This window comes from Pelodiscus sinensis, chromosome 1, assembly GCF_052426305.1.
Source record: "Pelodiscus sinensis isolate ZL-2025 chromosome 1, ASM5242630v1, whole genome shotgun sequence".
NCBI lineage: Eukaryota > Metazoa > Chordata > Testudines > Trionychidae > Pelodiscus > Pelodiscus sinensis.
This window is the reverse complement of record NC_143052.1, coordinates 43,358,415-43,382,166: the sequence shown is the minus strand read 5'-3', so window position 1 is coordinate 43,382,166 and position 23,752 is coordinate 43,358,415. Positions and strand designations below refer to the sequence as shown.

Genomic DNA, 23,752 nt, shown 5'->3' with positions numbered 1-23,752 from the left:
ACCTTAAAGTCGATGAGTTGATTAAACTGGTTTGAATAACCACTCATCATGAAGTCTAGTGTCTGACTGGACTACCTCAGAAGGCTGCATTTCTTGTTAGCCAGTGTGGTGAAACAGAAGTTTACTTTTGTTGCTGTGTTAGCATATCTTATAGAAAAATCACCACCAGTTTTGGTGTGTGACTGCCCTATTTCTCAGCAATGTCCTGAACTTAATATTCTCAGCTGTGACCAGCCATGGTGAAACACACAAAGTACCAATTTATCATACAGATAAACAACAAACTGTCTCAAATAGGATTACTTTAATGTGATCTAGGAATCTTTTAGTTGGCACCCACAATTCTCCACATGGACTGTTTCAGCACAACTCTTTGGTGCACAAAGCTGTTAACACTCCCACAAAAGGACAAGGCCTTTTTCTTTCATGCCAGTTCCATTCTGTTACTAATATGTTTGTTTTTTGAAACCTTCCCCATTTCCATGTTGTAGACAGAAACCTCTCATTCTTTTTTTACTTGTATTTCTGAGGAGATGGAACAAATGGTCAGCTACTGAGTTGGAATGTTTGGCTAAACTCTAATTTATTTCTTTGTGTCTATGTTTTTTTTAAATGTTTCCTCTAAACGCTTTTTTACTTTGTTGATATTAAAATACTGCCAATACGCGTGAAAAGACACTTTCTGGATCAAGAGCCTCCAATTCCCGAGAGAGAGCTTCCTCCTCCTCACATGCTGATGAACATATAATTTGTTAAGTTTATGCTTTGACTGCTTAAATATCCTCTTCTATGGTCTCCTCTTAAATCCCTCTTGTATACAACAAAACTCTCTCTCAGGGACTTTCTTTTTCATTGTACCATATTGGTGGCAGCTCCAATGCAATAGAAATCCCACTTTTTACAATGAAGCAGGGCACTTCTAATCATTCAGAGGATCACAAATCAGCTTTAAGTGTTGTTTCTATTGATAACTCAGCAGCCACAACATTTGCAAATGCCTATGGCTGTGCCCACACACACTTCCACGATCTCATATCCTGTTTTTGAGCATGTACCTCATTCTACAGTACGGTACACCTCTCAAACCCTCATTCCAGGTCAGAGATTATTCCTTTGTTCACCTAACACTTGTCTAGAAGAACATGGCCACGTGCCTCTCCACTCCTGGATTACATGTTTCAGATATACAGCCTGAAACCCTCAAGTTCTGATCTACCTTCAAGAGCTGATCAGACCCTAACATCAATGCTTTCTATTACAAGTGCTTTATCATTCTCATTTTCTCCTGTCTTCATCCACCCTTGCACTACGTCCTTAATGTAAAATTCTATCCAAGACAGGTATGAAATTCAATTATACTGCATTTTCCACCTTTCACTATTCATGTACAGAACTTTAAAACTGGTCAGATGCATTATTGTAATGGGGTGATGATCTCCTCTTTTGGTGTCAACGAGCCAACAAGTATTAGGCCACTATCAGAGGAAAATATGTTGGAATAGAAAAGCCATGGGTGTAAAACTTTGGTTTGGTAAGTTTCCTGTAAAATGCAAGAGAAAAGTTTAACAGCTTGTGGAAATTCTATAGAAAAGTGACACAATCACAATGACATGCTTACAGTTTGGCCTAATCAAATTTTGTATCTGTGATTTGAATTGAACTGAAGCCACCTTTACTTCTGAGTTTAAGTTGTCTTTTAGAAATATTAGTGACAACAATTTTTAAATTGTTTTTCACAAGACTCACAAAAGGTGCTGGTAAAAACCCTCATGATCTCTCTGAAACATATCTGCAAGAGATTCCAAATGACATTTTAACAGAGGGGAAAGCTTGTGAAGTCAATGTGCAGCCAGAGGTCAAACAAATCTACCAAAACCATACTTTTTTTTTCTTTGTGCCACCTAGTTCAACTACCATGGTACAATGCTTTTCCCCTCTGAGTTAGTTTTTTTCCAAAATTAAATGAAAGAAGTGACTCCTATCATTTAAAATGAAATAAGCTCAGTAGGTGAGTAAGCTTTGAGAGGATTGATTACTGAGTATTGATTTTCCACTGGTTGTGCAAGTTGAACTCCACAAGGCCACCTTCATATTAACCTAGAAAACACACAAGCTCTCTCAAACTAATTTATATCAAAAGGTTTGAATTGTTAGATGGTACAGAAAAGAGCACAATGCTACAGCTTCCAATTGTTTTGTTTACACAGACCTGAAGCCTGTTTTTATTGATTTGTTATTAACAACAAGCATTGTTTTCAAGTTTACAAGTGTTTTGCTTCCTGGTTCTGTTATAATTAACTATTGTTTTGTATTAGAGGCAAGATGGGTTTGGTGATATCTTTTACTGGACCAACTTCTGTTGGTGAGATAAACAAGTTTTCAGGCTACACAGAACTCTTCTTCAGGTCCTGTAACTCAAAGGCTTGTCTTTCTCACTAACAGAAGTTGGTCCACAAATACATATTACTTCTCTCCAAGGGTGCATCTACACAGCAGCATTATTTCGGAATAATGGCCATTATTCCAAAAATAACAATACAAGCGTCTATACAGCAATTCTGTTGTTTCAAAATAAATTTGAAATAACGGACGGCTTATTCTGACTTCTGTAAACCTCATTCCATGAGGAATAATGCCTATTCCAAAATAGCTATTTTGGAATAGCAGTAGCATGGCTGCTCCACTGCTGCTATTTCAAAATAGCTCCTCCCCAGGTCCATTCAAAGTAATTACTCTCTAGCACTTCCTGTGGCTCTAAATCCAGGTAGGATATCCACATTAGGAGATCCTGCCTCAGACTAATTTTGAGGCTTCTCTGTAGTGTAGACGCACTATTTCGAAATAAGCTATTTTGGAGTGTTTCTTCTGGAATAGTTTATTCTGAAATAAGTGAGCAGTGTGGACATACCCTAATATCCTTGGACCAACATGGATACAGCCGCATTGCATACTGTTTTATATGTTACATTTCTCATCTATGCTGGATAAGAGTTCAAGTGCTGTACCAAGACAAATACCGTCATGCTCTAATATTAAACCTACCAACTACTGTAATGTCTCTTTCTTTTTCTTGGAGAGTCTTCCATGCTGTGAAGAAAATATATTTTATAAAAAAAAAAATAGAAGTGCTTACTGTGGCCTTGATGCTTCTGCCTGATCTGTCTGAAGTTTCTCTCCTCCTTCTACTTCCATTGTGCAATAAACAATCCGATTGGGAGCTACTGACTTTAATCCTTGCACTTCCATTATAACAATCTAAGCAAGAAGAAAAGAACACAATTTATATATCAGACTTTAGAAAATGTTAACCACCACAGATATTGAGCTATTAAACTGCCCTGCACAGAAATACAATTATGTCACTCAAGTCTCTATAGACAAACATGAATTTATCTTTTCCCTTAATGTCATCTTTAAATAATATATACTATAGCAATTAAGGAACAAAGAATGTAAAAGTTGTGTGTTGCATTCTAGTAATATTTACTGTAGTAGGGTTTTGTTTGGGTACCTGTTGAAATCTCGTGTCAACGATAATCTCCACATTGATTTGATGTATTTACATTTAAAATTAGTGCTTACATTGAGTTCCAAATACTAGTACAGATTATAATTTTTAAAGCAAATGCTTAAATAAGTGTTCATAAAAAAGATATTTTAAGGGTTAATCCAATACACATACAATCAATAAATCTTTCCATTAATTTTAATGGATATTCATTAGATAAGACCTTTAATAACAGCTACAAATGATATGAAGAACAGATCTTTCACCATAAAAGTGTTAGCAATTTTCCTGTTGTAAAATTGATGGGCTGTAACAGAGTTATTTAGTATTTTGGTGTAAGAAGCTATAACAAAAAAATGAGTTTTCTTATCTCTTATGAAAATTATTTTAGTTGTCGATCATCCTTTGTCATAAAAATATCTGTAGTCTTCAGTTTACTAGAAAGAGTAACTAGCTGTTGCTGGAGAGGGTAAATATGTAGCCATACGACATATTTGTTTACATTCACTTCTTTAATATATACATACGACGAATATTCTCTATCACATGCAGATCCTTTAGATCAGGGGTGGACAATTTTTGATGGTGGGGGGCCACTCCAAAAATTTTGAAAGTGGTCAAGGGCTGCACTCTTCCATATTAATGGAGAAGGTGTGTGCCCTGAGAAAGAGTATGGGTGAAGGAGGCAGTTGAGACATGAGTTAGGGAATTAGGGCGCAGGAGGGAAGAAGGCTGTTAAAATGCAATTATCTGGCTAATCCTATAGTCAATACAATTTGTATCAACTATATGTTTAGTTGTGAAGCGCCTCTACAGAGCCACAGTGGAGGTAGCTCCAGGAGCTGGGTCAAGCCAGGACTGAGCAATCCTGGCTCATGTCAGCTCTGGAGTCACCTACACTGTGGCTCTGCATTTTAAATGTAATAAGAGCCACAGGGATTTGCTTATCAGATAGTTGACTAGTCCTTTACATTCCTAGTGAGGGGGTGAAGAGGTTTGGGCCGTGACCTAGAGAAGGAGATTGTGACTTGGGGCAGAGGACCATGGTGAGGAGGGGTTGCAGGGGTTTGAGTTGTGACCTGGTGTGGGGCATTGGGGTGCATGATCTGGGAGGGGATATGGGTGCAGGAGGAGGGGCAGAGGGTTAGGGTTATGTGGGGAAGGGGCTAAAGAAGGGGACAGAGGGTTTGTGTTGCGACCTAGGACAGAAGGGGGCTATGACCTGAGGAAGTGGATTAGAGTGCAGGATCTGGGAGGAGATATGGAGGCATGAAGGGGGCAGGGAGTTTAGGTTATATGGGATGTGGGGGGCAGAGGGATTGGGGTACCAGAGGCAAGCTCTGGCTGGGAGACTTACCTGCTTGACTCCCAACCAGCAGCCTTCTAAAGCATATTCTCTGCCCTTCCCTTCCTGCCCTCCCCCCCCACCGGCTTCAAAAACCACATGGCCCCTGAACAGCTATGAGCCTGAGGGGAGGGGGAAGAGTGCTTCACCATCTGCCAGTTGAAAACATTCAGGCTCCCATTGGCTGGAAACCAGCATGTCTTCCCTCCCCTGGGTTCACATCTGTTCAAACAGCTTCTCTCAGCAGGAGGGCAGTCAAAGATCTGCCTGAGGCTCCTCACTGTGTCTGCCTGGCAGCCTGGATACGGCCCATGGAGGGTATTTTGCTCAAGCCAGCTTTAGATGCAGTTAAAACAAGTTTGCATTGCTTCCAGAGTAGCACCAAGCAGGAGGATGTCATCATAGTACTGCACACAAACCAGAAGCTCTAGAATCTGTGAAACTTTTCCAATTTCTGTAACATGAAAACTTGTTGTTGAAACCCAAATATGATTTGTACAGACCTTTCAGTTTTAAGCAAAGATATACAACATAACTAAGAAAAAGAATGTGATCTTTAAACTAAATATGTTCCTGTAAAGCAACAAAACTCAATCCCATCAAACCATATATACATGCTCCTATTAATGTTAAACGGCATTGCATATTATAAACAAAATTAATACCTGAGATTTTTACTGTGCTAGGGACTGACCTGTAAAATTCCAATATAGCTGAAAAGCAGTATGTGAGACTATTTTATTCATTTTTCAGTATTAGCCAAACTTTACAGAAAGTATAGTAGTTGTAAAGTAAAACCTATTATGGATTCCAGACAATAGCGAAAGAACACAAATGTGAAACTGCATAACTATTAACTGTGGTTTGCTAACCCATCCTATAAATCAACTTCTGTTCTTAATGACTGGAAAATAGCTAATGTGATACCAATACTAAAAAAGGGCTCTAGAGGTGATCCTGGCAATTACAGACTAGTAAACCTGATGTCAGCACTGGACAAATTAGTTGAAACTATAGTTGAGAAAAGAATTGTCAGAAACATAGATGAACATAATTTGTTGGGGGAAAAGACAACATGGCTTCTATAAAGGGAAATCACGCCTTACTAATCTTCTAGAGTTCTCTCGGGAGGGGGGGGGGGGTAAAGAAGCATGTGGACTAGGTGGATCAATTGGATATAGTGTACTTATACTATATCCTCTGACAAGGTCCCTCACCAAAGGCTCTTAAGTAATGTAAGTTGTCATGGGATAAAATGGAAGGTCCTCTCATGGACTGATAACTGGTTAAAAGTCAAGAAACTAAGGGTAGAAATAAATGGTCAGTTTTCAGACTGGAGAGAGGTAACTAATGGTGTCCCCCAAGGATGTGTACTGGGACTAATCCTATTCAATTTATTTATATATGATCAGGAGAAAGAGGTAAACAAAGAGGTGACAAAATTTGCACATGATAATAAACTGCTCAAGATAGTTAAAATCAAAGCAGACTGTGAAGAGCTTCAAAAAGATCTCACCAAACTAAGTGATTGGGCAACAAAATTGCAAATGAAATTTAATGTTGATAAATGTAAAGTAATGTGCATTGGAAAAAATAATCCCAACTATAAATACAATATGATGGGGACTAATTTAGCTACAATTACTCAAGAGAGAGATCTTGGAGACACTGTGGATAGTTCCCTGAAAACATCCACTCAGTGTGCAGTGGCAGTTAAAAAAAGCAAACAGAATATTAGAAATAATTTTAGAAGGGATAGAGAATAAGACAGACTATCTTATTGCCTCTATATAAAACCATCGTACGCCCACATCTTGAATACTGTGTACAGATGTGGTTGCCTCATCTAAAAAAAAAAAAAAAAAAAAAAAAAAGATACATTGGCATTGGAAAAGGTACAGAAAAGGGCAACAACAATGATTAGGGGTTTGGAACAGCTCCCATATGAAGAGAGATTAAAAAGGCTTGGACCTCTCAGCTTAGAAAAGAGGAGACTAAGGGGGGCTATGATAGAAGTCTATAAAATCATGACTGGTGTGGAAAAAGTGAATAAGGAAAACTTATTTACTTATTCCCACAAATAAGAACTAGGGGTCACCAAATGAAATTAATAGGCAGCAGGTTTAAAACAAACAAAAGGAAGTTTTTCTTCACTCAGCACATAGTCAACCAGTGGAACTCCTTGCCAGAGGATATGGTGAAGGCTAGAACCTGGTTACAAATTCTAAACTCTGGAATGAAAGATTATTATAATCCAAGTCAGAAACAAATGCTTGACTGAACAGTGATTTTAACACAGTCTATTGAGATTGCTTATGGCATTCAGATGCAGAAACTTTTAATAGATTTATGCATATATTCAGAGGGAAAATAGATTTCCCAAACTAAACAGTATATTTTCTTGATGATTAATATAGACCACTTTAAAAGACCTCACAGCTGCTAGTGTGTATCTTTGAAGGGCAGAAAATGAAAAGCATCAAGAGTCTCTTAAACCGGGTCTACCAGACCCTGAAAGGTGAGTAAAGATATGCAACTCCGTCTTGAAAAATGTCTGTTAACACAGGAGGTGGTCAATATCTTAGTGATCTAAACATTTCCTCTACAAAGAAAAACAACGAAAGTCATTCAGAATTATGCAGTTTACCTGCTATTGTGATGTGGAAAAACTACGATGACTGTCCATGAAAGATCAGAGGGAAAGTACTACTACTACTGTTTGCTTGCTTACTTTGTGAATCTGAAAATTGTGTGCACCCTATTGCACTATCGTAACTTTCCATTACGTGGGTCCCTCAAACACAGAGAAGACAAAACATTTTAGAAGCAGAAAATGTGGCTATAAAATGACAGCTATTGATAATATAATGAAAGAGCATATGTAAGTACCTGACACTACACTTAGCTTCTTTTAAATGGATTACATTTCAAAGGTGAGAATGTCCCTTTAAGGAAGCCATTTACTTAAAGTTGGTAGCTATTTACATTTTATGCTATGGAAAAAATCTCATTGTGATAACCAAAATATCTCTGGAATCTAAATTGTGCAGAAGGCATGCTTTGCATTAATCACTATATATAACTTTTTGGCTATATTCCTTATTATTTTCCCCATTCCTTAGCCTCAGTTTGTACTCCCTTGTAATTTTCTGTTGTGACCCCTTCTCCTTTCTATTATTATAAACAGTGCTGGTTCCCAATATATTCCACACTTTGGAAAACAAGATATAGGGGCAGTTTATTATCTGCTTCCTAGATTTATTCTGTATATAGCATTAGCAGTTTACCTCTGTTCTTTCTGTCTTTTACAATTCTCAAACAGCTGTTCAGTGTATCTGATAAAGATTCCTTAATTTAATCACATCCCACAGAAACATGGACTGGATAGTCTAAGGTTCCCAATTTGCCACTATTCAGATGTTATAAATGGCATATAGCAGTACAAGCATACTCCTACTTTTCTTCAGGGACACCACTTACTCCAGAGAGTAGGTCAATTTTTGTCCATTTCCTGCTTTGTGTATACAAAGGAATAAATTCACTATGCTTCAGATAAAATCTATGACATCAGCTTCTTTCTTAGTTTCTTTTCCCCCCCTTTTTCCCATTTGAGATCTAGCTTTTCCTGAATACAATGTGCGTGTATTGATCTCAGGCAAGAATCCGGTTTTCAGATTTTTAACACACAGCGTTTAAAATATAAGTCTCCCATGGTGAACAAATGCTATCCATAAAACAACACTTTAGGAAGCTAACCTACTTTTTGCCTTTTCAAAAAACTAACTGTAGCCTCTTGGCATAGTAGAGAGCTTGTCAGTGACAGAAAAGGCAACAAGAGCTTTGTAAACTCATTAAAACAAGCTGGATACATTTCTAGTGGAAAAACTATATTCACCCAAAATAGAACATTTACAAGAAAATTGTATTTCTTCTTTGCCTCAACCCGGGACATCTTTTAGATATACTGGCTGTTGTGATTCTTCCGCTTTTTAGATTTATTGGTTGTCATAATTTTTCTGATCTCAATATATTTCCTTCCAAATATCATGACATTCATGGTGTGAAATTTATGTCCAGTTCTAGAAATCTACAGAAAGCTTCAGAAAGCCTTTTTCTGACATCTTCATTAAACTCTCAAGATTCAGTCTATAAAAAGCTCTCTCTTTTTTAAAATATATAAACTAGGACATTTTCAGTGTCTGCCAAACATTGTAGGAGCTACCCAGCCAATATTTGCTATGTATTTTCAGGCTTTGCATTCAATCTCTTAAGTAGGTTTGGTGCAAAGAAGGAAGGTACCATTGTTTTATATAATGTGTCTTCCATTTCATGTACTTTTCCACTAATGCAACCAGTGGAATACCTGTCTAGCTGATAAACTGTTGCTGTTTTGATATGTGGAAGGAAGAACTATGGTTCTTAAAAAAAAAAAAAAAATCTTTTACACGTGAATATTGCACATAGAGGGGAAGCCCAACTTTTTTTCTTTTCCAAGCAATTAAGGATTTAAATAGCTCTTAAAACCTCTCCCATTACAAAAACGGGAGGCATGTTTTTGCCTTGTGCACATATCAATTAGTTTCTTCCTAACCTTTGAATCTTAAACCAAAATCTAATGAAACAAACTTGAGAGCTACTTCCTACATCAAACAATTTCAAATAAATCATTACTATCAGTTCAAGTACAGTATCAATATGATCGGTGTACATTTATATTTTACTGTATGTATCATGAATAGCAAAGAAAATGGTCATTAATTTTGAGAGTTCTGATTAGTATATTAAAGTTTTCAAAAACTAAGAGAAAATTATTATGAGTGTCTACTAAATCATTGTGCTCTGAAGTCCTGTGTATAAATTACATTTCTTATGACTTCAAAACTGGCAATTTAGGTGGCACACAATACAGAAGACAATATTATTTAAAACATTTAGGTATAGATTCAAGCATTTCCTCAAAAGTTCATCTCTAACCATTGTTATAAATTGGTTTACTAATGCCACCAAGCCATGTCAAGTATATGCAATAGCTGTAGCAGAGAACTGCTGAAGATTTTAGTTAAGGATTTGGAAGCACTAACTGTGACTTCTAGCAGCCATAGGAATAAATAGGAACATCAGTCGTGGATGTTAAATTATTGGTGAAGTGTAGGGCTGGTCAAAAAATTTCAAATGAGATATTTTCCCAAAAAAGGGTTTCATCAAAACCAAAATCTTTCATGGATACCTATCAACTTCGAAGGAATTTCCCAAGAATATAAATGTGCTTTGTTCATAAAAGTTGACCAGACCTGAAATGAGAAACACCGAGTTTCAGAATTTCTCCCGCTGCCTGAACCTCTGTAATGCTTCATGGGAATTGGAGTTCAATGTCCCTCCTAAAGCCAACTAGTCCCAATATCCTGTCCAGACTTCACCTCCCAGGAAGAACTGCATTCTCTCACTGTAAATGAGAAACTATAGTGTTTGATTAGAATCTGCAATTCCTGTGAAACAGAGGAAAGAAAAAACTTCAGCTCCCACAGATCAGCACTGTTGCTCATACACAGGGAGCAATATGGCAAAGAAAGTGGGAGGGAAAATATTTACTTTTGATCAAAAGCAACCAACAGGATTACTTCAACATTCCCAATGCTAAGCTTTTATTCCACAAAAAGTTTTGATATTTTTACTTTGCTTCCTGAATTGAGATAAAATCAAAATGGCAAATTACTGCAATCTCCCACAGGACAGAAGTTCTTGTTTTTCATATCAGCTCTGGTAAAGCGCAATTCCCTAAAGGAGCACAATAAGTCCCAGTTCACTAGCCCAAAAGTTAAACTTACTTAAAAATACAGGTAAAGTTTCCAAACAGCTAAAAACTGAAATATGTTTAAAGGTGCTGAGTAGTATTCCCTGAAAGCTGTGTGCTTGTGTAGCCACTCAGGAGGGATTCAAATGCCACCCACTTGATTAGCAGAGCATTTACAGCTCAGTTTTGTTTCTACTGGTGATGAATATTTACACGTGCCTCAATGCACATACATTTTATTCTGCACATGGATGAAAAAAAAATCCACAAATGGATGGGGAATATTAGAGGAAACATTGGTGGTAAGTGCCTATAACCCCAATTTTTATCAGCATCACTGAAAACCTTTTAGGAACTAAATTTGAAACACCTATGTTTGAAAATTTTGGATATGTTACACATTTCATCCTCTGTGGAAAAGTGCAAGTCCTCTTAAATGAAAGCTATACACATCAAAAATAGAATTCCAGCTACAGTACAGTACTTATATCAATAGCCAGTTAATGAATCCACGATGCTCAAAGTTTGTGATTACAGGCGTACATACATGACTTGGGAAACCTTTTTAGCCCAAGCCAAATTAAAAATATCTGAAAACATGAGGGAGAAATATTAGGGAGCCTTCATATAAAGATAACTTACCAGCTCCCTCAACAACAACATAATAAGCTTTTTAATTAAAGGCAAACATTGCTTAGAAAAACTATTGATAAGAAGTATATGCATGCTTCTTACTTTACCTTAAGCTAGTTTTAAAAAAGTAAAATTGTAATATAGTCCAAGTTGCAAATTCATCCATCAATGTAACTATTTTAAAATGCACTGAATATTCAGCATATGTAAAGGGCCATATACTGGATTGGCAAATACAGCTTGAACCTCACTGGTCTGGCACCCTCAAGATCTGACTGGTCCCAAACCAGGGAATCTATCAGATCAGGGAGGTCAATGTTAGCCCCTCTGCCACTGCCAGCTTTAGCACTCCACTCTGGGAGCAATAGAGGGGCTGGCATTTGACCCCTGGGAGAAGCACTGGGGGGTGGGGAGAGAGGCAAGGTAGCTGCAGAATCCCACAAGCATAGCCTCGGGGCTCAAGTGCACCCATGGGGATGCTGGACCACAGATGTTCCCAGATTATGGAAACCCAGACCATAGAGGTTGAACCTGTACAGACTTTGATCTGTCTTAACTCCTACTATTATCTCAAGAAGAGGCTGGTATTTTCTGGTACAGGGTTCATATTAATAGACTTAACGCCTGATCCTGAAAACTCATGTCCATGTGCTCTCCCACTGCAGTATTTTGGACTCTATGTGGATTTAGGAGTGTTCCCTTATTGAACAGACTGCAGGATCAAGGCCTTTGATTCTTCCTGAGTATTCTCAGAAAGATAGCAGTTTTCTTGAGGAAACATTCTGGAGATTTCAAAAACTAATCTCCACTGCTACTACTGATAGATGAGCATGGAAGATGTAAATTGTACATTTATTTATATTACTGTTGAGTAAAATGGATACTCTGTAGTCTATATGTTAACAGTAATAGAGGAAGAGTTAAGGCAAAAATAATTAAATTAAGGAAAAGAGAAAAAAAAATTGCAAAAGCAGCCTTCTAACTTGCTGCCTCCTAGTTTTGCTCACAAGGGAAGTCAAACTAAAATCAACTAAATACGGTAATACTTTCCCACGCAATAGGACAGATTAGGCAGAAAGGACAAAGTGAAATTCATACCCTTAACCTCTGGGAAGCTAAGCAGGCGTGCTGAAACAATGGATGATAGGAAATGAAAGCTAAAATGGACTGATTGGTTTAAGAGAGTTCAAGCATTGAGCACACAATCCTCACTTTCATTCCTAACTGTGACCAACAGCATTTCTGTGTATTTAGTGAATTAGAATGGAATTTATAGAAAGTTGCCGGTCACAAGGAAAGAGAGTGTAACATTTTGTAACTTTTATATGAAAATGTTTCCAATCAATATTATGTGGTTTAAGGTGTGTCATTGCACCCTTATCTTTGCTTTTAGTTTAACATTTGCAGGTTGGTTACAGAAATTTATTCGCAGGTTGGACCTCTGTGGTCCAGCTCCCTTGGGATCTGACCGGTCCCAGACAAGGGAGGTTTCCAGACTAGGGAAGTCTGGGGAAGGGGCGCCAGCCTCCCCATTGGGCTCCTCTCCCCAGCTGTCTGCTTCCCTTGCTCCCTGCCTGTGGCAGCCCTGAAGGCTTGCAGCCCCATGGCCCCTCCAGCAGTGTGCTCTGCACCCCCTTCTTTCCCTTTGGCTCTGGCATCCCTGCCAGCTTCCCAGCCCAGCTGGCTGCAGGTTCTGGTTCCCTGTGGGCTCCACTACCCTGCTGGCTCTGCTCCCAGCCACCGGCAACCTCTGTGCTGGGGCTCTCTAGTCCAGCAACATCTGTGGTCCTTCCAGACCACAGATGTTGCTGGACCAGAGTGTCCCAGACGTCAGAGGTTCAACCTGTAGTAGAAGGCCACAAGGCAACACACTGAATGACAAAACCAAACTTCATTAAAAAAAATGAACAGGCTTTCAATTTCTAGTTACACAAATGCTATAATTAAACAATAGATTTACGGACACCTTGGGGATGGAACGTGTTCATAATTCAGAACAAGATGTTACAGGATGCTCCTCAGGACAGACCATATCTGTGAACTTCTGCATTGTCACCTCCTACCTGTAAGTGGCTGCTCAGTGAGTGGGGGTGGAGACTGGCACCTGATTCTAGCCCCTTGGCTGCAAGGGTGATAAAGGAGGCACACTGGGACTGTGGCCCTTTAAAACTGAGCAGCTCTTCTAGCGTGCAGCATGGGACCAGGGGCTTGGGCTCCAGCAGCTCACACTTCAGGTCAGCTACTAGCAGGAGCTCAGGATGTTTCTTTCCCAGCTCAGATTCAAAATGCAAGATTGTCCTCCTCTCAGCTGGTAGGGATGGGGAGAACTGCAGCTGTGGCTTATAGGAAAGCAAAGCAGACCTCCTCACTGCTCCTGCTCTTTCTACTCAGTGACTCACATCTGGGCCTGTGAAACTTACTCCGCATCTTCATTTCCTACCTGTCAGTGGCTACCCTGCCATATGGTGAGTAGGGAGTAGAGACAGGCAGCCCAGATTTCCTACCTTTAAGATGTACAGTAGTACTATGCCTGTATTGTATTCACCTTTTTTGGGTCTGCTTGATTGCTTACTTCTGGTTCTGCATGGTGACTCGATCGTTCAAGTCCATAACTCTGGTGTTCGTATCTTTGACATTCTACTATACTCACACTCAACAACAAAATGGTGTATCAATATGGGGGGAGGGGATGGGAGGAGGAAAGGAATCAGCCCATACTGATAACAGAGGAAGTACAGTCTTATAGCACTAGAACCTAATAGTACCTTTTGAATGTTAACTGGAGGTCTCTCACAATTTAGTGAAACTAAACCTTCCATGCGCCATTATTATACTAATTAATAATAAACTGAACTCTATCAATTATATTTTCTCCACCTTCTTACTAGCTTTTCACACTACTTAAATTGACATCTGCACCAATGTCCACATCTACTATCAACACAGGTAGTATTTTAATAAGACATTTACAATTCTCTAAAGTATCAATTAAAAACTCTACTCAAACCAATGATAACTGAACCATAATGGCAATATAACCCTAACATTATGTCCTTGCTGATTCTTACTTCCACATAATTTATCTCCAAGTTATCTCTGAATATTTCACATTAAGAACTTCAAATTCCCATATCCCTCACATTTAGGCTAATCTAGGCCCAAAACTTAATGTTTACTTTTTTTCTCAACGCAATTCATCCTATAGGCCAATGGGTCCCAACTAGTGGTCCATGGACTGGTGCTCGGTCACAGACCACTGGCTACCAGGCTGTGGCACACTGCAGTGTGGCAGTTGTCATGCTAAGGCCCAGCAGCAGTAGGTAGGGGCTCCGGGAACCTGGGCCAGGCAGGGGCTGCAGTGCGGTGGGTATTGCACTAGGACCCAGCGGCAGCAGCAGGAGCTGGAGGAAGCGATTGCTGGGCTTGGCCCCCACAGCATGGAGCAACTCTCAGCTGCTGCTCGCAGGGACTCTGGGGCCAGATCCCTAAGCCCCGGCAGAGACTGTTGTGGGACCCCCAGAGCCCAGGCTGCAGCCAGGAGGGGGACTCTCCAGCAGGGCCAATCCCTCTGCTCCCCAGGAGCCTCTCCCAGGGCAGAAACCCCAGCCTGGCCAGCCACTGGCCCAGGGCGGGCAGTACGTGGGGGGCTGGTAAGAAACACCCACTCTCCCTCTACTGCCCCCAGGAGTGGGGCCCCTGGTGCCCCAGAGCCACAGGAGAAGCGTTTGGCCCTGGGCTGCTCCCAGCAGAGCTGGCTGCGATCCTGGCCTGGGACCCACAGAAGCTGTTGCCAACTACCAGCGTGTGCGGGGTGGGAGGAGCCAGCCCTGGGGAAGGGGTTGTTGTTGGGAGGGGGCTGAAGAGGGGTGAGGTAGACAAGGAGAGTGAGGGGGAACAGGGATGTGCGAGGCAGAGGCATGAAGGGGGATGCAGGAGGCACTGAAGGGAGGTTGAGGAGATTTATGAAGCAGATGGGAGCAGGGGTGCAATGGAGGGAAACTCCACGGAGGGGTCACAGGGAGACGAAAGGGGGGTATGGAGAGGGGACGCTGGCGGGGGGGGAGGAAGGGGAGAGGAGACTATGGGATCAAGAGCAGCCTGGCAGGGGAAGGGAGAGACACAGGGAGATGGGGGAAGATACAATGGCAGCTCCTCTACCCCATGGGGCAGGAGCAGTGGGAGGGCAGAGGTGACTGGTGGTAGCACTTGGGGGCACTAGTTCCTATACCCCTAACACAATTTCAGTTGTTAAAATAGGGTGCCCCTCATGCCCTCTGCCCCTGTGTGTGCCCCTCTCTGTTCCCCTTCCTCTGCAGGCACCAGTCACCCCTGAAGGAGGTGCTGTCTCCTTCAGCCAGAAGGGAATTTCTTCTGTGATTTTTGTTTTTAGTGTTGTAGATATCTGCGCACACTGATCTGGTACAACATGTATTGTGTGCATACAGATGCAATGTAAAACAACATGTGACCTCTTAAAATTGATTACCATAATGAATATGCAAATAAAATGTTACCAGTTCACCAAAAGTTTATGAATGAGTTTGCCAGTCCACTAGTTAAAAAAATTGGGAACCACTGCTATAGAGTACAACTCACCTGCCATGATTGTGATCCAGAATCCTGCTCTTGTTTTAAAGGGAAAACTTTATAGGTATTTGCACATAAACCCTGATTTTCAAAATATAAATTATGGACCAGCTGTTTAACACATGAATATGACATTCTAAATATAACTACAAACACATGGGAGGAGGAATAAGGAAGTAGTAAGAAATAATATTCTAGAATCATTCAAATAATTAACAAATATTATATGATATATTTACTTACCTCTAAGGTGAATGATAGCACCACATCTGACTTTGATAGCTGAATTTCATTTTCATCTCCTAAGTCCAAGAAAGCAGAATTCTGTGATCGCTTTAACTTCTGCAATTTAAATTCTGGACCACCTTTAGAAACTGGAAGACTTTCCAAATTTGCCATTAGCAAATTCACTGAAGACCGCAACTCTTCTATAAACATGTTCTCCATTTCTTTCGCTACAAACTTTGGAAATTTTCTTTCCTTAAAAATATTTTTAAAAATTCAGAATATCATTAATTATGTCATATTACAAATTTTGCTTATAGTACTAATCAGTTGGCTATGTGCTTTTAGCCAGACACAATTCATTAAAATATAAATCTGAACTTTAATAATGATCAGGGATTACACATATTTGGCTTTGGAAATCTATCATAAATACATTGCCCTCATTAGTCAGAAACAGTCTGAACTGATTTGAAATTCTTCATATAAAACCAAACAAAAACTTCGTGAATATTTAGAGTGAAGGCCATCCTGAGGGGGGTTTGGGGAAACTCTGCCCCAGAGGCCCCAACATGGGTCCTGGGGCAATATCCTTCTTGCCACAGGCCCTACCTTCACTTCACCCATTCCCCACCCCTGCTCTGCCCTCCCTCCCAGCAGCACAGAGGATTATGGGATGTAGTGCAACAGCAGCAGCAGGGTTCACCTCCCGACTCACAGTTGTGATGGGAGAGCAATTTGCCAAGCTGCTCCAGCTTTCTCCACCCCATTCCGTCTCACTGAGAAGCTGTGCACAGCTGGCCAGGAAAGGGGTGGTGGGTTGGAGTAGAGCAGGCTGAGCGTGATTCCCACTGTAACAGTGAGTGTGTGTAGGATGCGACCGATGCCACCACTGCACCAAGACCCTCACCCTAGGAAATCTTGTGGGTCCCATCCAGAGGGCAATTGAGGTGGCTGCTGTGGTACCCCTAAAAAGCAAAGGGCCTGGGGTGGCCACCCCAAACCATCCTATGGACAAGATGGCTCTGCTTACAGCAAAAGACATTAATGGGCATCTTCCAAAGGAGGAAGGGCCAAATAATTCATTCTATCTTAATTCCGGAATGTGAGTGCGTGTATGCATCTTACACAGTGTCTTTGCTCTATTTGTATATTCATCATCTTGTTGTATCCCTTTAATGGTCATTGACAATTTTGCTATTAAAAACCCATTCATTTCAAGGCACAGAAACTTTCAGAAAAAAAATGTAACATCAAACTGCACTTTTATATTAGTTAAATCATTATTTTAGATAACACTAATTTTGCTATAGAAAGGCTTATTTTAAATTGAAAGTCTCATGGTAGTTAAAAAGCTAACTTTCACTTTCCGTAGCAGTTAAAACAGACAATATAGTGTCAAGGGACAGAAGGGTTAGTCTATATCTGCAAAAACAAGGAGTCCTGTGGCACCTTAAAGATTTATTTGGGCATAAGCTTTTGTAGGTAAAATCCACGTCATCAGATGCATTAACTCCTACTGAAAGTGAAACTTCTTAACTACCATCTAACTTTCATTTTAAAATAAGCCTTTCTATAGCAAAATTATCATTGAGGCATCTGACAAAGAGCTTTTTATCCATGAAAGCTTATGCCCAAGTAAATCTGTTAATCTTTAAGGTGCCATAGGACTCTTCATCGATTTTGCAGACAACAGTGTGTATAAGCTCTACCCAAATGAACTGTAAAAATATACAAAGAAATAAAACCACTTATTGTGGTCAATGAGTAACGCAAAACACATTTTGGAACATCTATGACCATTGAACAAAGAAAAACTTTACAGCTTTCTATTCACCACATATGCAAAGCATGAGGAATAGGGTGCAAATTTTTGCTGTCAAGAACAGGCATCCCTCTGCTGAACTATAGAAAATTCCCCACTACCTGTTTCTCGTAAGGAGACTAAAAAGAATGGCCATTTAAAATCTTTACAATTGCTTTTTGCCACCAATATAATGCATAAGGAAGAACAAGATCACGTAAGAAGTTAAATGACAGATTTCATTCACAAATCTCAAGCTCCTTGAAAATGCAGGTAAGTATTATGAGTACCATTTTAATAGATGAGACATGCAGCATTTAAGTGACATTCCCAAGGACACTCATCCAATCAATTGCATCACTGAAAATAGCACAAAGGACTCTTGACATATGGTCTCATGATCATGCACATGCCAGGGAAAGGATATACTATTCAAATGTTAATTAGATAATTTTTAAAAAGATGTGTAGGATGATGAATTGTTTAATCACGAGAAGGCAAGCCCATTACAAATGGAAACATTTTGTACAAGTTTAACAGTCAAAGGCAGTAAACACAACACATTTTTAAAATCAGGCTTTCTGACAGCAATACAATTGTAACAAGTTAAAACTCAGTGCTTTTAAGCAAACCCATTGTCAATGTGTTAGATTACAAAGTTACATGAAAAATGCCTTACAAGAGTAACAAATAACATTCTGGCGGTATGTGGGAGATTTTAGAATGTTAAAGAACATTAATAGATTGTGTTAAATGATCTTTCCTCTTACTTTTTAAAGAAATGTCTTCTGTTCTTCTATGTCTCCTAGCCTTATTTAACTTTTTACACTCAGTCTTCTCAATTATTTTCAGTAAAGATAATCTCTAGATGTTTAACACAGCGCTGACTTTCAATAGCAGCAAAAGTAGTGGTGGCAACAGCAGTGCCTATATTTCAAATAAAGTCACATTCATACATTTCCATTGTGTAGTAAGCTATTATTATGGATTAGAACATTTTCTGCGCTCGAAACCAGAGCCCTCTAGTACTCAGCACCTGCCCACAGCTGCTTCAGTAGGCATAACCGGGGGAAGGGTGCCTGTTCTGTTTACTTTTTCTGAAGCACCTCTTGTGGGCCACTATTAGTCTGACCCAATATGACAATTCTTATGTTCTTAAGCCATCCACTTTTGATAACAGACTGGGAGTTCCTCTGACCTGGAAAGTGAGCCAAGGTGGGGAAATGGACCCCCTAGAAGATATGCTGATGAATCCCAAAAGAAAAGGTTAAAAAGGCTAGAAGGAGAAGGAGGAGACAGTTGAGGCCAAGTTACTTAACACATGGAGAGGGTTGAGAGCTGATAGGCTACTGAATTAGAGCTAGAAAGTCAGACTCCAGGCTTTTGGGGGCAAAAGAGATAGTGAACCACCACCAGGTTAGGGAAGTCATAGTCAGTGGGACAAGGTCATCTGGCCACATCACTCCCATGTCTCCCACTGGCCATAAAACTGACAAGTCTTAACCAAGTTACAAGCTTAGGGGAACTTGCGATGATGAGGATGGTGATCCATTGTTCTCTTGTCCAGTGAAGACAGGACAAGTAGTAATGGGCTTAATCTGTAGCAAAGTTAGATACTAGGAAAAACTTCCTAATGATTTATGTAATTAAGTTTTGGAATAGGCCTCTGAAAGTTTGTGATATCTCCACCATTGGCAGTTTTTAAGACTAGGTTACGATCAATACCTAACAGAATGAGCATAACAACCAAAACGAGTTTCCACGAGGAACATTCAGATAAAACAAATGTAAAGAAGCTTTGCAAATTATCTCTAAATGAAAATGAACTTGTGCTCTCTTTTGCTTTTTTTATGATGCACAGAGAAAGCCGAAAATGTGTATTTGCTTTCTTTATTATTTTTACAAACATAAAAAGTAAATATAATATTTGGTCCTCTGTGTTTACTGGAGAACTTCTAGGAAGTTTCAGAGCTACAGTGTATTCCCCCAACACCTTAATGGTATGGAAAAGTATGCTGAATCTCAATAAACAGGCTTCATTTATTCAAAAAGCTAGACAATGATGTTAAATAGTTGTTAACTAAACAACTTTGCAAGTTTAACTATAATAAAAGCTAGTTAAAACATATTGGTGCTATACGACTTAGTGCTATAAGACTGTTTTCAGACTTTATGGAATGATTATAGGATGCTGCATGTATGAATCCTACTTAGTCCTAATCCTATAGTATCTGTATCCCATGGTATAAAGTTATATTGCATGGTTGCACTATAAACCTTGGTAATTTTTTAACTCACCAAACAGGAAAAGCATTAATGCGATCACACTGCACACACAAAGTGGCCCATTGAGTAGCCCCATAGGACAGAGACCTCAATAATTATGTTCCTCTCTCCTTCCAGGAAGGGGAAACCTATACATGGGTGTCATGAGAGCCAGGAATGCCCAAGTGAATGGTCTGTGATTCCATGGTAAGACTCTTAGTGGTTTAGGAGTTCACACTTGATATTGGTGAACAGTTTGAAGTTTCTGTCCTGCTTTTTGACAGTCTGTCCTGAGGTTGGAAGACCCAATTGTGAGCCACTCCAGATAGTGTGAAACCACACAATCCCCATTTATTTGAATGTTTTTTTAATCTCAATCATATTTCATATGCATGGAGCAGTACAGTATGTGACATTCCCATTAACATTTTTAAAAGTAACTGTTATTTTAATATTCATAAAGATAACTTAAGCACTTACACAACTAATTTATTTACTAAACCTGCCTCTGAAATGTTTATTTTCATTCATTTACGAGACTGAACAGCTTATGGGACTGAAGTGAAATCACAAGTGAGTTGAACTTTGCCATAGTAAAAAGCATGTTGCATTTTCACTGTCTGATATATGTTGACACACCATGTGAACTTCACATAAATGAAAGAAAGTGGTAGAAAACTTACAAAACTCAACAGAAATATTTCTACATTTCTGAATATAAAAACAAAAAATGTGGAGGATAAAAAAAACGAGATAAAAGTAAGCTTGAAATACTAAACATTAAAATAAATGTATTAGAGCTGTTGATTAATCATAGTTAACGCATGTCATCCATTTCTAGACAAACAGAGGCTAGGGACACCATTGCTACCCATCCTGGCTAATAGCTTTTATCTAGCTTCTTCTCTTTTTTTTTTTTTTAGAACCATGTTAAAGTCCTGGTCTTCACAAAGTCATCTGGAGGTCCAAACTGTACATAATTGTACATTTGGAGTTTAAATTTCATGATAAAAAAGTGTACTACAGTACAGGCAGTCCCTGGGTTACATCAATTCGACTTACGTCGGCTCCCTAGTTACAAACGGGGGAGGGAGGAAGTTGTATGAGAATCAGGGTCTTTTCCACCTAACTCCAGCTCCCCCCCCCCAAATATGTACCTGTTCCGACTTGCATACAAATTTAACTTAAGAACAAACCTACAGTCCCTATCTTGTACATAACCCAGGGACTGCCTGTAGTTGTATGACAAGAACTGAAAAAAATATTATTTCCTTTGTTTTTTTACAAAGCAAATATTTGTACTGAAAAAATAAAGTGAGCACTGCACTCTTTTTATTCTGTAAATCATGAAAATTTAGAAAACATCCAAAATATTTAAATAATTATTTTGTTGTTTAATAGTGTGATTAATCACACCATTAATCATGATTAATTATTTTAATCACAATTTTTAATCACTTGATAGCCCTAAAATGAATATCTGATAATTACCATAGGATATGGAATGGGAAAAAAGGGCTGCCATACATGGCAATGAAGTAGCCTCCTCTCGTACAGTCTCCCTTATGAAAAATTCTATGGAACTAATAGTGAATTATGCCCTGCCATTGAATTCTACAAGATGCCACTGAATTCCACATTCTATAGATAAGCACTTCCCAATTAGACTCTGCTATGATCCTGTTAAATTACATAAGGCTAGACTATTAATGTGTATTATAATCCTGGCTAGACTTAATAAAACTTTATAAGGAATAAAAGTTTAATAAAGCCCCGTTATGAAGTCAACATTGCTAGGCAGATTGTATATCAATTTAAAAGGTCAAAGACATTTTCCACTGGCTCAGACTCATGCTATTAGAGAAAGGAACTATGGACAACATGATGCAGACTATGGCTAAAACGCTCTCCCTAAACTTTTGAAAGTAAAGGCTAAGTCAAAATGCAGCTTAAGAAGAATGCATAGTTTAAGTTTCTTTAAGGTCAAAATAAACAAATTTTGCTAGATATTATATTTATCTATTTATTAAATAGATATTGGCATAGAGAGTACACTTATTAAGTTTGCAGATGATACAGTAAAACTCCAATAGTCCAGCATCCAATAGTTTAGCACTCCTGATAGTCCGGCATCAAAATGGCAAGAGCCTAGTGAGTGAGCTTCGGAAAAAAATGAGTCACAAGGTAACAGCGGCAGCAGCTGAACTGAGCAAAAAGGGTAAAAAAGGCTTAAAAAAACTAAAACATTACAGTATACTGTATACAGTATGTACGATTAAAAAGGGTTAAGAACACTTTATATACAGTATATAATGTATACAGTATATATATAACCAGCTTATAGTACCTCCTGATAGTCCGGCATATCTGATAATCCGGCACCACCTAGGTCCCATAGGTTCCAGATTATCGGAAGTCTACTGTACCAAGCTGGGAGGGGTTGCAACTTTTTTGGAGGATAGGGTCATAATTCAAAATGATCTGGACAAATTGGAGAAATGGTCTGAGGTAAACAGGATGAAGTTTAATAAGGACAAATGGAAGGAACAATCAGTCTCACACATACAGAATGGTAAGCAACTGTCTAGGAAGGAGTATGGCAGAAAGGGATCTAGGGGTCATAGTGGACCATATGAGTCAACAGCGTGATGCTGTTGCAAAAAAAGAATGCACCTTAGAATCATATTTTAACAGGAGTCTTGTGAGAAAGTAATGAGAAGTCATTCTTCCGCTCTACTCTGTACTGATTAGGACTCAATTGGAGTATTGTGCTCAGTTCTGGGCACCACATTTAAAGAAAGATGTGGAGAAATTGGAGAAGGTCCAGAGAAGAGCAACAAGAAAGATTAAAGGTCTAGACAACATGACCCATGAAGGAAGACTGAAAGAATTGGGCTTGTTTAGTTTGGAAAGGAGAAGACAGAGAGGACACGATAGCAGTTTTGAGGTATTTAAAAGGGTACTAGGAGGAGGGAGGAAAATTGTTCTCCTTAGCCTTTGAGGATAGGACAAGAGCAATGGACTTAAACTGCAGCAAGGGAGGTTTAGGTTGGACATTAGGAAAAACTTCCTAACTGTCAGGGTGGTTAAACACCGGAATAAATTGCCTAGGGAAGTTGTGGAATCTCCATCTCTGGAGATATTTAAGACATCTATTAGGGATGGTCTAGATTGTACTGGGTCCTGCCATGAGGGCAGGGGACTGGACTCGATGACCTCTTGAAGTCCCTTCCAATTCTAGTGTTCTATGAAATATAAGCAAACTTAAAAAATAAAGCATTTAATATAAAATGCCAAACTTGGTGAATGTTACTTCATGGTTATCAGCATATATACCTATCAAAATGAATAAATAAAAGCTATGTAAAAATAAGCAATAGGGAGTTCTTTTTTCTATTTGTGTGTGAGATTCTCTGATCATTGGTGATTATCACTCTCATGTCTGAGAGATATTTAATAGATCTTTATCATATATGTATATGGTCACCCTATATGCACACAAGCATTTATATACCACCTCCCCCTAAGATGTGCCTTCCTACCTATTGAAGTAGGTGAAAGTACTTGCCACTTCATTCTTACTGTGATAGAAAG

The 23,752-nt window shown here is 39.2% G+C and overlaps 1 protein-coding gene across 4 annotated transcripts in view; it reads right to left on the bottom strand.

Moving 5' to 3' along the window:
- Positions 1 to 23,752, bottom strand: part of CADPS2 (calcium dependent secretion activator 2) — a 506,811-nt gene that overhangs the window by 273,245 nt on the left and 209,814 nt on the right. For all 4 annotated transcript variants that reach the window (XM_075928806.2, XM_075928789.2, XM_075928797.2 and 1 more), the window contains exons 5-6: positions 16,108 to 16,344; positions 3,134 to 3,255 (exon numbers count right to left, since the gene is read on the bottom strand). In XM_075928806.2, the coding sequence (XP_075784921.1) occupies positions 3,134 to 3,255; positions 16,108 to 16,344 (359 nt within the window). The remainder of the gene's footprint in view (positions 1 to 3,133; positions 3,256 to 16,107; positions 16,345 to 23,752) is intronic.